Below are 13796 nucleotides of genomic sequence, written 5' to 3'. Positions count from 1 at the left end.
GCCAGGGCAAAGGGGGTCTTATACTGTAGGAATCTCAGACTGAAAGACGACGGGAGAAGCACCAGGTAAATGAACCTAAGCTTCCAAGCTGATCAGGGCTACAGTGTGGCTCTCAGTGCAGCGCAGGCTCACAAGGGAGGCAGGCCCAGCCAGCAAAGGCTTCTGTGCAGGGGGACTTGAGGTGGGCGGGGTGGGAATGCTCAGGACTGGAGTGTGTGCGTCGTGGTGCAGGGGCCTGTGACGTCGGGCAGCGCATAGGTGGCTGGACACCTGAGACCAAGGCTGGGTCGGGCTCTCCACCCCACACCCAGCAGGGATCCTGCCTGCCAAGGCCCATGGCAAGCACCACAGCGCTGACTGGGCTCTTCTTCTGGCCCCGACCACCGGCCCGCCCCCCATTCCTCACCCCCACCCCCACCCCCGCGCCCACAGCGCCCTCTCACCTCTGGGGCTGGATCCATGATACTGGCTTTCCTTCCTGCGCTGTTGTCACCTGGCTGCTTAGAAGATGTTTTCAGGAGGAAGTCAGCAATCCTCTCAACCAAGAAATCGCGGTCTTTAAGGTTGGCAAACAGGAAGGTCATTTTGTTCTTGGTGCTAATAGACAAAGGGCTGGGCAGGACACTGGAACTGTCGGCTTTTTCGACAATGGTCACCTGGGAAGGCAAAAACACTGGGTGTCTGTGTCTTGCGATACAAAGACAGAAAGGTTCTGTGACTGTGAGAGCCAAGTGGCCGCAGGTGGCCCTCTCCGGGGAGGGTGCGGTGCGTGGATGGGGGCACGCGGGCCCACTATGCTCCGTCCTGACTCTGTGGCTTGCTGCTGTAAGTTACATGCATGTCTAAATCTCGTTTTTCACCCATCAATCACACAGCCCTGCGGGTCTGTCATGAGGAGGGTGGGCCTAGCCACTGGCCCTTCTTCGTTTCCCAGTGGCCAGTTCTTCCCCTGCTCTGAAGCTTGGGGAGCAGCCTGCCTGCATGGCCGTCCTAAGCACTGATTGCCAAAATACCTGCTGACAGGTGCGTCCGGGGCCTGGCTGAGGAAGTGTGGACAGAGCAGCACAGCCATGGAGAGCACAGGACAGGCTTTCAGGGGCGCCTCTGTAGAGCCCACAGCTGGGGTAGGGACAAACCATGGCCATGCAGGCTAAACACCCCAGGGCTGGTGGCGGGGAGAGCCAGCTGGGAGGCCACTGGGCTGCCGTGCACTGAAGGCTCTTCTGGGGAGGTAGCAGCTGAGCTGAGACCTGCTGCAGCCAGGTGAGGAGCTGGGGCAGAGACCCAGTAACCACACTGAGGAGGTGCTAGACTGGACTGATGGACAAGGAAAAGCTGGAGAGGCTGGGGCTGGGAAGCAGGGGTGGGCAGGGCTGGTATGTGTATGCATACATGTGAATGCATGTGTAAGCGTGTCTACACACATGCATGGTATGTGTGAGTGCATTTGTATGCATATATATATACAAACATTTGTGCATGTTTGTGAGGTGTGTATGTGTGTATCATGTTATACATGTATATGGGTTGCTGTGTGTACATGTACCGGTATACGTGCATATGCATGCATGTGAATGCTCATGTGCATGGTTTGTATGTATACACAAGTGTGCATATGCATGTAAGTAGTGTTTATATGTGTGTGCATGCGTGCCTGCATGCACATGAACTGATATCTGAGAAGGAGTAGACAGCTCACAGGTCCAGCAGAAGATGCGGGAGGATTCCACACGGGGTGCCCACATGCTCTGACAGACATGCATTGGCAGCTGTGCAAAGATGGGTCCTAAAGGCGTTAGGTATGTGTAGGACACTCCTGAGGTGGTCCAAGCAGATACTGGTGTCCTAGGCGGTGGCCGTGGAGAGGAAGGGACGTGCTACGGTCAAGACGCAGGATGAGGCCAGGTCAGAATCAAGGGTGGCTCCTGCTTTTCACCTGAGCAGACGGAAGGAAGGGGCGCACTGCCTGGCTGGGATGAGAAGAGCATGTTTGGGTGTGCAAATTCAAGAGCGCAGCTGGCGCTCAGTGAGGAGCTCTGTGAAGCCGCCCTGGCTGGGACGTTGAGGATTGGTGAGTGCTGGGCCAGGGCCTCCACCCGTCCAGCTGCAGAGCCCACCCCTAAGAGTGCAATAAGACGGCCCTGCTAGTCATGGCTGGTGAGCTCAGTGGTTAGAACGTTGGCCTCTGGACTGAAGGGTTTGATTCTGGTCCAGGGCACATACCTCGGTTGCAGGTTCAGTCCCTGGCCAGGTGCATGTGCATGTGCGGGAGGCAACCAATTGATATGTCTCTCTAACATCAATGTTTCTCTCTGTCTCTCCCCCTCCCTTCCATTCTCTCTAAAAAAAAAAAATCAGTGGAAAAAATATCCTCAGGTGAGGGTTAACCAAAAAAAAGAAAAAAGATCAGGACAAGGCAGTCCTGCTCCCCAACGCAGCTCGGCAGCCAGTACTCTCTGCTCGCAGAAACGTCAGGAGGAGTGGAGCTGAGACCTAAAGAAACCCTTAAGCCGGCCCCCAGGCCTCGGCCATGCAGTATAACACCAGGATGAACCCACGGGCCTGGTGCCAAAGAGTGTAGCCACCCCGGAGCCCCTCAGCCTGGAGCTGTGGCTCTTTTTAGTCCTCTGGCTGACTTTCCTTGGGGAACCCAGGCAGCAGGCTAACCAACACCTTTCCATAGCTACACCTGTAACCCTAGGGCTTTGTACAAACGCCAGCAAGGTCTCACTGCTTTAGGTTTTGAACTAAATCAGAATATTGTGATGTAGGTTGTAACTGAAAAACCTCACTGTGCTTCAGCCGGGTTGCCCTGCTGGGCCAAGAGGAAAAGGGAGCTTTGAACCTGCCTGATCTTGGGGCCAGTGCCTTAGTGCCTTCATCTGGGCAGGGTCCCTCTCCCGCACTGGCCACATTTCTCATTGCAGTCAAAGGAGAACAGGTCTCCACCTCTTACAAGTGAGAGCCAACTTCCAATGACGCTGCTAGAGCCAGAGCCACAGCCCAGGCAGATGTCAGAGAGGAACAGTGAGGCGGCCTCTGAGAATGACATGGCGGGGTTAATGCTGGGTCAGCATCCTCCACGCCCAGCCACAGCAGGGCTTTGCCACAATCCCACTGCAGTCTGGGAAGGCAGGACTGAGGGGCATTCCCAGCAGAGAGGCTTGGATTCTTCCTGAAGTTTCCTTATGTATTAGAATGAGCTCTCCTGGCCAAAGCCCCACTCCATCTGCCCACGAGGCCAGGTGACTCCTGGGGACCAATCCTGTGCAGCCACTCTTAAGAGGCCTGCACAGGGCAGGTGTCCATCACCGAATGCTGAGGGGCCAACCAGGAGAGGCGGGGCAGAGCTGGTGGGGGCCGGGTGCTCACCTCCCGCAGGGGTATGATGAGGTGGCAGCCGTCCTCCTCCTTGCTGGCAAAGCAGATGTAGTTGCTGGAGATGAACATCTGGCCGGGGATGTGCAGCTTGTTGAATGGAGTCCACAGGGTGCAGCTTGTGTGGCCGTCCAGGCGTTCGTCCCTGGGCAGCCGGAACATGGCCCGGTAGTACTCGTTCTTGGCTCGTGCGTCTAGGTCTCTGGGGAAACCATGGCGGGGATGGGAGGGGACAAAATTTGGGGTTTCAAATTGGATTTGGGCTCTCTGGGGTCCTCCTGTGAGCAAGTCATGCCCAGGGATCTCAGAGCTCTATGAAACATGCACCTCAAGTGGCCAAGTAAAATGTGGGACATTCGTATGACCAGCAGAGTGGTCGGGAAACAACATGTCCCTGAGACTTGCCAGCTATGGGAGGAGGGTTCCGTATCCATCCTGCTGCTTCTTGCTAGAAAGACCCAGACCATCTAGAAACCTAGACCAGGACCTCCTGACAGGCATGCTGCTGCTGCTTGGTATAAAATGCACACTCGCCTGGCCCGTGGCTGTGCGAGGTGGGGTCTGGTACCCTGCTCCTCCCCCTGCGGTGGCTTTGTCCTGGGGACAGTCCAGCAGCCTGAGCAGGGCCCAGCGATCACACCCTGATGGACAGTGCCAGGGACTGTCATGTCCTGGCCCTGCTCGTTTTCTTCCCAGAATGTTCCAAAAGACATTGTATCAGGAGAGTGACATCTTTTGACAGTATTCTGGTCGTGAAGGCACACCCCTGATTCTGGGCCTAGGCCATGGTATCTGAGCACACGGGTGTGAACTGGCGGTGGGACCCAGGGGCTCCCAGGCAGCCTTGCGGGTGTCCTGTGAAGCTACACGGAGGAGTGCAAACAGAAGTGCTCCGGAGGGGCTGGCCACCAGTACCTGCCCTTTTGTCTACCAATTCCCACAGAGTGGCAGAGACCTCAAACCTCCAGGCCAGGGCCCCAAAGCTACAACAATGCAGAGGATATGAGGGGCCACTGGCCAAGGGGTACGGAGAAGAGCTGTCAATCATGGTGGGGTGGAGGCAGTGCACCCTGGGACCTGATCACCGAGGCCATCGGAGCGGCCTCGGGGGGCACCCTGGCTGAGTTGGTGGGGAGGACAGGCTGTCAGCCAGCTGCACCTGGCTTTACTGCTCACTTGCTGAGGGACGCTGGGCAAGTTACTCAACTCTGAGCCTCAGCTTCCTGTCTGAGACTAAGGAGTGTGTGAGACCTCCCCATCACAGGCCGGGAGAAGAAATGCACCTCTTAGGACAAACCCCTCTGATCTCTCGGTGCCCTCCCTGCAGCCACACCTTTACCTCCCCTTCCCGAGTGTCCCCCCCTCTGGGCCACACACCGCTTCAGAGCGGAGATGTTCCTGTGTGGCTGGGCAGGCCTGGGCGGTGCCTTGTCCTCCAGGAAGCCCTCGTTGTCCAGCAGCTGCCGCATGGCCAGGTTGGCCAGCTGCTCCATGAGCTTGAAGGTCTCGCCAATGTTGAGGAACATGGAGAAGAAGAGCTCCTGGTCTCGGGTGTCCACGCGAATGCTCTCGGGGAAGAGCAGGGTGGCATTCTTCTCGAGTCTGGTGACATCCACCCACTGCACCACTAGGCTCACTGGACGCCGGAGGGGACAGACACACCACCACTGGGTCAAATGGGCTGGAGGGTTAGGCAGGGCGGGCTCCTGCTTCCCACCCGCACTGGGAACCCACTGGGGGAAACTGTACTGAGCATGCCCCCCTGACCCCCCACCCCTACCCCGTGCCTGAGCCTAGCTGTGCTGGGACGCACTCCACATGGAAAGGCAGGGCCTCTGGGACAGACGAAGCCCTGGAGGCTCTTTCTGGGGTAAGGTGCAGTGGAGGGCGCTGGCTAGCTCTGGGGAGTCTGCCTTGTGTCCTGAGGCCAGGGCTTTCCCCAGGGAGGGACCTGCAACACCAAGGCAGAGAGTAACCTAGAGCCACTCACGGACACGTGTGCCCTTGAACACTTGCCCTAAAAGAGGCCCCATGCCGGAAGTCACTATGTGAAAAACCCTTTCAGTGGACACAGGCAGGATAGGAGTCCCCGGGAGCCACGTGTGTGCCTGGCTCAAGTTTGGGTGTTCCTATCACAGGTGCTGAGGTGGCACTTGGTTTGTGGGAGACCGTCTGTTGGATGTGTGGGAACAGAATATCTGGGGGCCGAGAGGAAGGAGATCCCTCAAAGACTTTGATAGTGTGGAAAGGTGATGAACTTTCTAGAGGCGAGGTCAGGGGGTGAGGGCCAAAGAGCTGAGGAAGACGGGGCCAGCTGGGCAGCTGGGGGGATGCCAGGGCGCCCACGCTCACCTTCCTTGCCCAGCAGGAAGGAGTAGAAGCACAGGTGATTGACAGTCAGATAGAGCCAGCCCTGCCTGGGCACACGACCCTTCCAGTAGCTGCAGGAGTAGTAGTTGACTAGCTTCTCCCCCTCGGGCATCCCGAACTGCTTCCGCATCTTCAGCTCAGCTTCCTTGAACTTCCCGGGGTCCTCATCTCCCTGGGGCTGCAGGTTCTTGTTCTCTTCAGCTATGATGCCCTGGAAGAGAACAAGGGGACTGGTCCCTGGAAGGCCCAGAGTTTCCACGGCCAAGACAGGCAAAGGCTGGCACAGGGAGGCCCGAGGATTCAGGTGGTGGCACCCAGGATGCTGGCCTAAAGGCCACACGCTGGGCTAGGCCCGTCAGCTGCTCTGGTAGCGCGTGGTCAGACCGATGCTGCCCATGTGACTGGCACGTTCCCTTCACTCCCTGAACTATGGCACAGAGCAGTGACTTTTTACATAAACATTTATTTTTATGTAAAATTTCTAAAAATGTATCAGTAAAAAATACACATAGAAGAGCACATTTAGTGAAAAGGGACTCTGCCTCTTACTCCACAGCCCCTCTCCTCGTTTCCTTCCAGACATGCAGGCATCGATGGTCCCCCGTTAAGCACATGCGTGCGGTTTTCTCTTTCCCTCATTCTGTACTCGAATGGCATCGTGCTGTGACACTGTTCTGTGAAGTGCTTTTCTCAGGATGTGTCTTGGGGAAGTACTGTATTTGACCCCCCTTCCCACCTCCCGTACCAGGGATTTCCTGCTCTTGCCCATGCCCACAGACCAGCCACAGGGCTCACGTGGCTCAGGGCACATCTATGCCAACTGCATCCTGCCTGAGTCTTTACTGGGCTCAGAGTGCCCGGAGATATCACTCTGGGCCACAGGGCCAGTGCTTGTGGCCCCACCGGTGCGGTATGCTCCGATGCCCTCTCAGTACAGCCGGCACTGCAATTGCCATGACTTCCACATCCTTCTCTCGAGCTGCCTGTGGTGTTGCCCTGAACCGTTCCTGTAGAAACTGGCTCTGGGAAATGGGTCTGGCAAAGCTCTCTCCTCATTATTAAGGTCCTGCTTTTGTCTCTGCTGCCCTTGATTCTGCCTACTGGAAGCGCAAGGTGGGCTCTGGATAACCTGTGGGCCACCACCGGCTATCCTGCCCTTGGGGCCACGTCCTGGGTCTCGGCCAGCAGCCACTGCCCCGCTCCCTCCAGCTGTATCTGGGCGACCCTGAATACTCTCATTCTCCACTGGCCCCTCCTCCTGAGTAACCCTCCCCAGCAATGGAACGAGCCAGTCTGGCTCAGGGCTGGGGCTTTATATTTATTGGCTGATACTGCTGGGCTGTAAAAATCACCGAGTAAACTTTAAATATTTGAGTCCATGTCTTTCATAGTTTTAGGCATCTTTCTTCCCGAGTCTTGGTTTAAGTTATATTATACTAGAGGCCCAGTGCACAAATTCGTACACCAGGGGGTCCCTTGGCCTGGCCTGCAGGATGGGGCTGAAACTGACTCTCCGACATTCCCCGAGGGGTCCTGGATTGTGAGAGGGCGCAGGCCAGGCCAAGGGACCCCACCGGTGCACGATCAGGGCCGGGAAGGGATGTGGGAGGTTGGCAAGCCAGGGAGGGACTGCAGGAGGGCTTCAGGGCATGTCTAGCCTGTCTTGTTCAGTCCGAATTGGCTGGACCCCAGCATCAAGCTAACCTACCTGTCGGAGCATATGCCCCCTTGGTGATCAGTGCACATCATAGCGTCTGGTCGACTGGTCAACTGTCTGCCCCCTGGTGGTCAGTGCACATCATAGCGAGCGGTTAAGCAGCCTTAGCATATCATTAGTATATTATGCTTTGATTGGTTGAATGGATGACCGGACGACTGGACACTCAGCATATTAGGCTTTTATTATATAGGACTAGAGGCCCAGTGCATGAAATACATGCACGGGGTGGGGGGTGGTGTCCCTTAGCCTGGCCTGCACCCTTTCCAATTTGGGACCCCTCAGGGGTTGTCCGACTGCTGGTTTAGGCCTGATCCCACCGGCAGTCAGACATCCCTCTCACAATCCAGGACCACTGGCTCCTAACCACTCACCTGCCTGCCTGCCTAATGCCCCCAACTGCCCTCCCCTACTGGCCTGGTCACCCCCAACGGCCCTCCCCTACCAGTTTGGTCGCCTCCAACTGCCCTCCCCTGCCGGCCTGATCTCGCCCCCTACTGCCCTCCCCTGCAGGCCTAGTCACCCCCAAACAGCCCTCCCCTGCAGACCTGGTTGCCCCCAATTGCCCTCCCTGCCAGCCAGTTCACCCCCAACTGCCCTCCCCTGCTGGCCTGATCTTGCCCCCAAGTAGTGCCCTTCCCTGCCGGCCTGATCTCCCCTAGCCCCCTGCCAGCCTGGTCTCGCCCCTAACTGCTCTCCCCTGCCAGCCTGATCTCGTCCCTAACTGCCTCTGCTTCAGCCCCCACCACCATGGCTTTGTCCGGAAGGAAGTCGGACGTCCGGAAGATGGCCGGTTGACCCGGTCTAATTAGCATATTACCCTTTTATTAGTATAGATGGTAGGTCAAATAATGGCCCCAAAGATGTCCACACCCCAACCCCCAGAACCTGGGAAAATGTGACCTTGTAGAGCAAAGGGGTCTCTGTAGATGTGATTAAATGAGGGTTCTGAAATGGGGAGATTATCCCGGATTATTTGGGTGAGCCCATTATAATCAAGGGTCACAGAGGGCATAAGATGGAGGGTAGGTGACTGATTGATTTGAAGATGCCACCCTGCTGGCACTAAAGATAAAGGAAGGGGTCAAGAACCAAGGAACACAAGTGAACCCTAAAAGCTGGAAAATTAACGGATTCTCCCCTGAGCCTCCAGAAACAAGGGAGCCCTGCGGACACCTTGATTTTAGCTCATAAGACCCATACCTTTACTTAAAAAAAAAAAAATGTATTGATTTCAGAGAGGAAGGGAGAGGGAGAGAGCTAGAAACATCAATGATGAGAATCATTGATCAGCTGCCTCCTACAGGCCCCCTACTGGGGATTGAGCCCACAACCTGGGCTTGTGCCCTTGACCAGAATCGAACCCAGGACCCTTCAGTCCACAGGCTGATGCTCTATCCACTGAGCCAAACCAGCTAGGGCGAGACCCATTTCTGAGTTTGTGTTGTTTTGTGCACTAAGCTTGTGGTAAGTCGTTGAGGTAGCAATTGGAAACAAATGCCTAATAAAGTGTCCATCTTGTCTACATTCTTTTTTAAAAAAATATATTTTTATTGATTTCAGAGAGGAAGGGAGAGGGAGAGAGAGATAGAAACATCAATGAATGAGAGAATCACTGATGGGCTGCCTCCTGCATGCCTACTAATGGGGATTGAGCCTGCAACCCAGGCATGTGCCCTTGACCGGAATCAAACCCGGGGCCCTTCAGTCTGCAGGCCGACGCTCTATCCACTGAGAAAACCCAGCCAGAGCTTGTCTACGTTCTTAAATTTACTGGCTTAAAACTATTTATAGCATTATCTCTTTTTCTTTAAATTCTGCTTCTATATAGGTGCTTGTCACAGTCACTCACAGTTGCTGCTCAGTCCCTCCCAAGTGCTGCTCACAGTCCCTCTCAGGTGCTGCTCAGTCCCTCTCAGGTGCTGCTCATAGTCCCTCCCAAGTGCTGCTCACAGTCCCTCCCAGGTGCTGCTCAGTCCCTCCCAGGTGCTGCTCACAGTCCCTCCCAAGTGCTGCTCACAGTCCCTCTCAGGTGCTGCTCAGTCCCTCTCAGGTGCTGCTCACAGTCCCTCCCAGGTGCTGCTCAGTCCCTCTCAGGTGCTGCTCACAGTCCCTCCCAAGTGCTGCTCACAGTCCCTCCCAGGTGCTGCTCAGTCCCTCTCAGGTGCTGCTCACAGACCCTCTCAGGTGCTGCTCACAGTCCCTCTCAGGTGCGGCTCACAGTCCCTCTCAGGTGTCGCTCTCAGTCCCTCTAGGTGCTGCTCACAGTCCCTCCCAGGTGCTGCTCACAGTCCCTCCCAGTCCCTCTCAGGTGCTGCTCACAGTCCCTCTCAGGTGCTGCTCACAGTCCCTCTCAGGTGCTGCTCACAGTCCCTCCCAGGTGCTGCTCACAGTCCCTCCCAGGTGCTGCTCACAGTCCCTCTCAGGTGCTGCTCACAGTCCCTCTCAGGTGCTGCTCACAGTCCCTCTCAGGTGCTGCTCACAGATCTTCACGGCTGCTTGCTTAGAGGAGGCTCCTGCCGCCCTGGATCCCTCCACCATGAGCTTGTGGGTTCTTTGGGGTCTGCTGCTCTTCCTGTAGCTCCTTTGTTCTCTATGGAATTAACTTCTGCCCTTGGTTGCTTTCTTCTTTCTGATCTCCTGGTTTCTCTGGAATTCTCGCTTACTGAGTTGGACACTTGGCTCATTAATTTCTGCCCTTTGTTCTTTTATAATGCATTCTCTACTCTGTACTGCTTTGCTGCATCCCATCAATTCTAAGATGCAGTAGTATTTCAATTATCATTCAGTTCTAAACTATTTTCTAGTTTCCATTTCATCCCATGAGTCATTTAGAACCTCTTCTCCTATTTTGTAGATTGGTTTGTTTGAGTTTGGCATGTAGGAAGCATTTAAAATGTTGCTGTTATTGCTCTAGCCAGTTTGGTTCAGTGGATAGAGTGTCAGCCTGTGGACTGAAGGGTTCCAGGTTCAATTCTGGTCAAGGGCACATGTCCAGTTGTGGGCTTGATCCCCAGTAGGGGGTGTGTAAGAGGCAGCCGATCAATGATTCTCTGTCATCATTGATGTTTCTAGCTCTCTCTCCCTCTCTGAAATCAATAAAAAGATATTAAAAATAAATAAATAAAAATGTTGCTTTATTATCATTGTTAGAGTCTAGTTCTCTGCCTGTTTCCCTGGAGCTAGTAGGCAACACAGGTCCTGCCTTGAACTCCAAAGTGCCCAGAGAAGAGCTGAGGAACACTTTATGTCTTCTGCCAGGTCTAAAAAGTTGTGGTGTAATGAAGGCACAAGGGCAACTCAGCACCATGAAACTGACCAGTAAGAGCCCTGCTAGGAATCTAACCTAAGGCAATAATGGAACAGAAAGGAAAACACAGAAACATTCAGATAAATGCTCATTATCATGTTAATTACCCTCAAGAGTAAACAACCTAAATATCACCATGGCATCTGGTTTTACATGTTGCTACAATTCTCATAATTGTTATTTTGATAGCTGTAAGATATTCCACTATGTACACCACCTGTGACTTGCCCAGTGCCCCAAATAAAAGTGCTCAGCACAGGACTCACATAGAAAGGGGCCAGTAAATGCTCTGCTCTCGTTTCATCATTCTTGTTCTGCAAAGGAGAGTGTGGCTGCTCCCCTGACCATAGGTCTGGGGGACACTGCTCAGTCTTTTTGCGACAGTGTTGCGGGGATGTCCTGACACATTTGCCATCCTATAGAATAAAAGCCTAATATGCAAATTGTCCCTTCGGTGGTGGTTTGACTGGGAGACCAGGAATTCAACTGTTTGCTATGATGTGCGCTGACCACCAGGGGGTGGTGCGGAACATGGTGGGCGTCAGCGACTTCTTGCCCAGCTGCCTGGGGGCAGGGGTGATGGGGACAGAGGTGTGGTGAGAATGCGGGGTGTCTGCCGAGCTCACTCTCACTCCCCCTGCTACACTCCCCCGGGATGCCAGGGCTCGTGTGCGCTATGAAGGCCCCCCTGCGCTCAGGCATGCGCGGCCTCTTCCGGGTGAGCCAGGCTGCAGGGGCCGGTTGGGCTCCCCGTGGGTTCACGCAGGAGCCAGTGTGCGGCCGGGAGAGAGTGCGCTGCCCACCCGGCTTCCATGCAGTGCCACTGGGCAGCCCAGAGGCCCACACTGCACCCTGGCCCGCGGCGTCACTGCATCTCCTCATGGGGACATGGGCACCGTGACTCAGGTGGAGGGGCGAGCATGGGGGCCCGGGGGCCCAGGTGCTGCCCAGGGCCCAGAGGTCAGCTGGGAGCTGCCCTTCCATGCCAGACTCTCACACTTTGATAGCAGGCCAGGCCTAGGGACCACACCTGTGCATGAATTTTGTGCACTGGGCCTCAGGTTCTGCACATATGAATGAATACACTGCAAGGGCAACTCCAAGGAATGGCATTGTTGGGTCATGGGTCTGTGCATTTCTAAGTCATGTTAGTTTTAAAACACAAACATGCCTCCAACTATACTATCACTTCCAGCTTCCTCCTCTACCAGCCAAGTTGCTGGCAGGCAGCTGTGGATCCATATACTTGCTCTTGGGCCCTTTTTGGGAATGGAAACTGCCTGCTCAGTCACATTCCAGTGGCTGGTCAGGAGAAGATGGGCCTGCATGGGCAATCAGCTCAGTTGCCCCCTTGAACACCAAGGGACTGGCAGTGACACTCCGGTTTCACCTCTGTAAACTGGGGGTAAGACCAATGGCGGTGTTGTTAAAATGAAGTAAGCTGGCATATGTGAACACTGCCAGCATAGAGAAGAGAATGTGAACCTTACGTGTATCTTGCCCTTGACGAAAGTGGTGATATCTTCCTCGTTGTCGAAGATGGATAGCGTCTGGAGTAAGTTGTTTTCCAGCCATTCCCAGTGTTTTGTTATCTCTTTGCGGGAAGAACCTAGGGGTTTGTTGAGTAAAGAAGAAGAAAATCACATAACCACCAGGCCTTAAAGGGGAACTCAGAGAAAAAAGATGACCCGAAGAGATATACCCAAGTGACTACAATCTTCAAGCTACTTACTCTTTTCCTCCTTAAGCTTTATATATATATTATACTAGAGGCCCGGTGCACGAAATTCGTGCACAGGGGGGGAGGAATGTCTTTCAGCCCAGCCTGCATCCTTTTCAATCTGGGACCCCTCGAGGGATGTCCGACTACCTGTTTAGGCCCAATTGGACTTCCCTCTCACAATCCAGGACTGCTGGCTCCCAACTGCTCACCTGCCTGCCTTCCTGATTGCCCCTAACCGCTTCTGCCTGCCAGCCTGATCACTCTCTAACCACTCCCCTGCTAGCCTGATTGATGCCTAACTGCTCCCCTGCCAGCCTGTTTGCCCCTACCTGCCCTCCCCTGCAGGCCTGGTCACCCCTAACTGCCCTCCCTTGCAGGCCTGGTTCCCCCCCAACTGCCCTTCCCTGCAGGCCCCGTCTCCCCCAACTTCCCTCTTCTGCCAGCCTGGTCACCCCTAACTGCCCTCCCCTGCAGGCTTGATTGCCCCCAACTGCCCTCCCTTGCAGGCCTGGTCCCTCCCAACTGCCCTCCCTTGCTGGCCTGATCGCCCACAACTGCCTTCCCTTGCAGACCTGGTCCCTCCCAGCTGCCCTCCCCTGCAGGCCATCTTGTGGCAGCCATCTTGTGTCCACATGGGGGCAGTCATCTTTGACCACATGGGGGCAGCCACCTTGTGTGTTGGAGTGATGGTCAATTTGCATATTATTCTTTTATTAGATAAGATTAGATAGGATAGAGGCCTGGTGCACGGGTGGGGGCTGGCTGGTTTGCCCTGAAGGGTGTCCCGGATCAGGGTGGGGGTTCCCTTGGGGCATGGGGTGGCCTAGGTGAGGGGCCTGTGGTGGTTTGCAGGCCAGCCACGCCCCCCGGCGGCCCAAGCGGAGGCCCTGAGATCTGGGATTTATCTTCTATAATTGAAACTTTGTAGCCTTGAGCGGAGCCAAGCCTCCTGCTCTCTCCCGGGCCACAGCCATTTTGTTGGGATTTATTTATCTTCTATAATTGAAACTTTGTAGCCTTAAGTGGAGGCCAAGGCAAGCCAGGGCTGTGGAAACTTAGCTTCCTCCATTGCCAGGGGCAACTCAAGCCTCCTGCTCTCTCCAGTTCCGTGGCTGACACCATTTTTGTTGTGATTTATTTATCTTCTATAATTGAAACTTTGTAGCCTTGAGTGGAGGCATGGGCCTGCCAGGGTGTGCAGAAAGCTTGCTCAAGCCTCCTGCTCTCTCTGTGGCTGCAGCCATCTTGGTTGGGTTAATTTGCATACTTGCTCCTGATTGGCTGGTGGGCGTGGCTTG

At 55.0% G+C, this 13796-nt stretch overlaps 1 protein-coding gene and 1 pseudogene across 2 annotated transcripts in view; one reads left to right on the top strand and one right to left on the bottom strand.

Moving 5' to 3' along the window:
* The window catches only part of LOC307100408 (glyceraldehyde-3-phosphate dehydrogenase-like), a 1087365-nt pseudogene that overhangs the window by 278651 nt on the left and 794918 nt on the right, over window positions 1–13796 (top strand). The window lies entirely within an intron of this gene.
* Window positions 1–13796, bottom strand: part of TBC1D9B (TBC1 domain family member 9B) — a 56963-nt gene that overhangs the window by 35282 nt on the left and 7885 nt on the right. Inside the window, exons 3-7 of the mRNA XM_079772762.1 lie at window positions 12266–12384; window positions 5731–5959; window positions 4756–5014; window positions 3373–3580; window positions 444–656 (exon numbers count right to left, since the gene is read on the bottom strand). Of these exons, the coding sequence (XP_079628888.1) occupies window positions 444–656; window positions 3373–3580; window positions 4756–5014; window positions 5731–5959; window positions 12266–12384 (1028 nt within the window). The remainder of the gene's footprint in view (window positions 1–443; window positions 657–3372; window positions 3581–4755; window positions 5015–5730; window positions 5960–12265; window positions 12385–13796) is intronic.

The sequence above is a fragment of the Cnephaeus nilssonii genome, assembly GCF_951640355.1.
Source record: "Cnephaeus nilssonii genome assembly, chromosome: 5".
Taxonomy (NCBI): domain Eukaryota; kingdom Metazoa; phylum Chordata; class Mammalia; order Chiroptera; family Vespertilionidae; genus Cnephaeus; species Cnephaeus nilssonii.
Note: the sequence above shows the minus strand (reverse complement) of the source record. Positions and strands in the feature narration are given on the sequence as shown.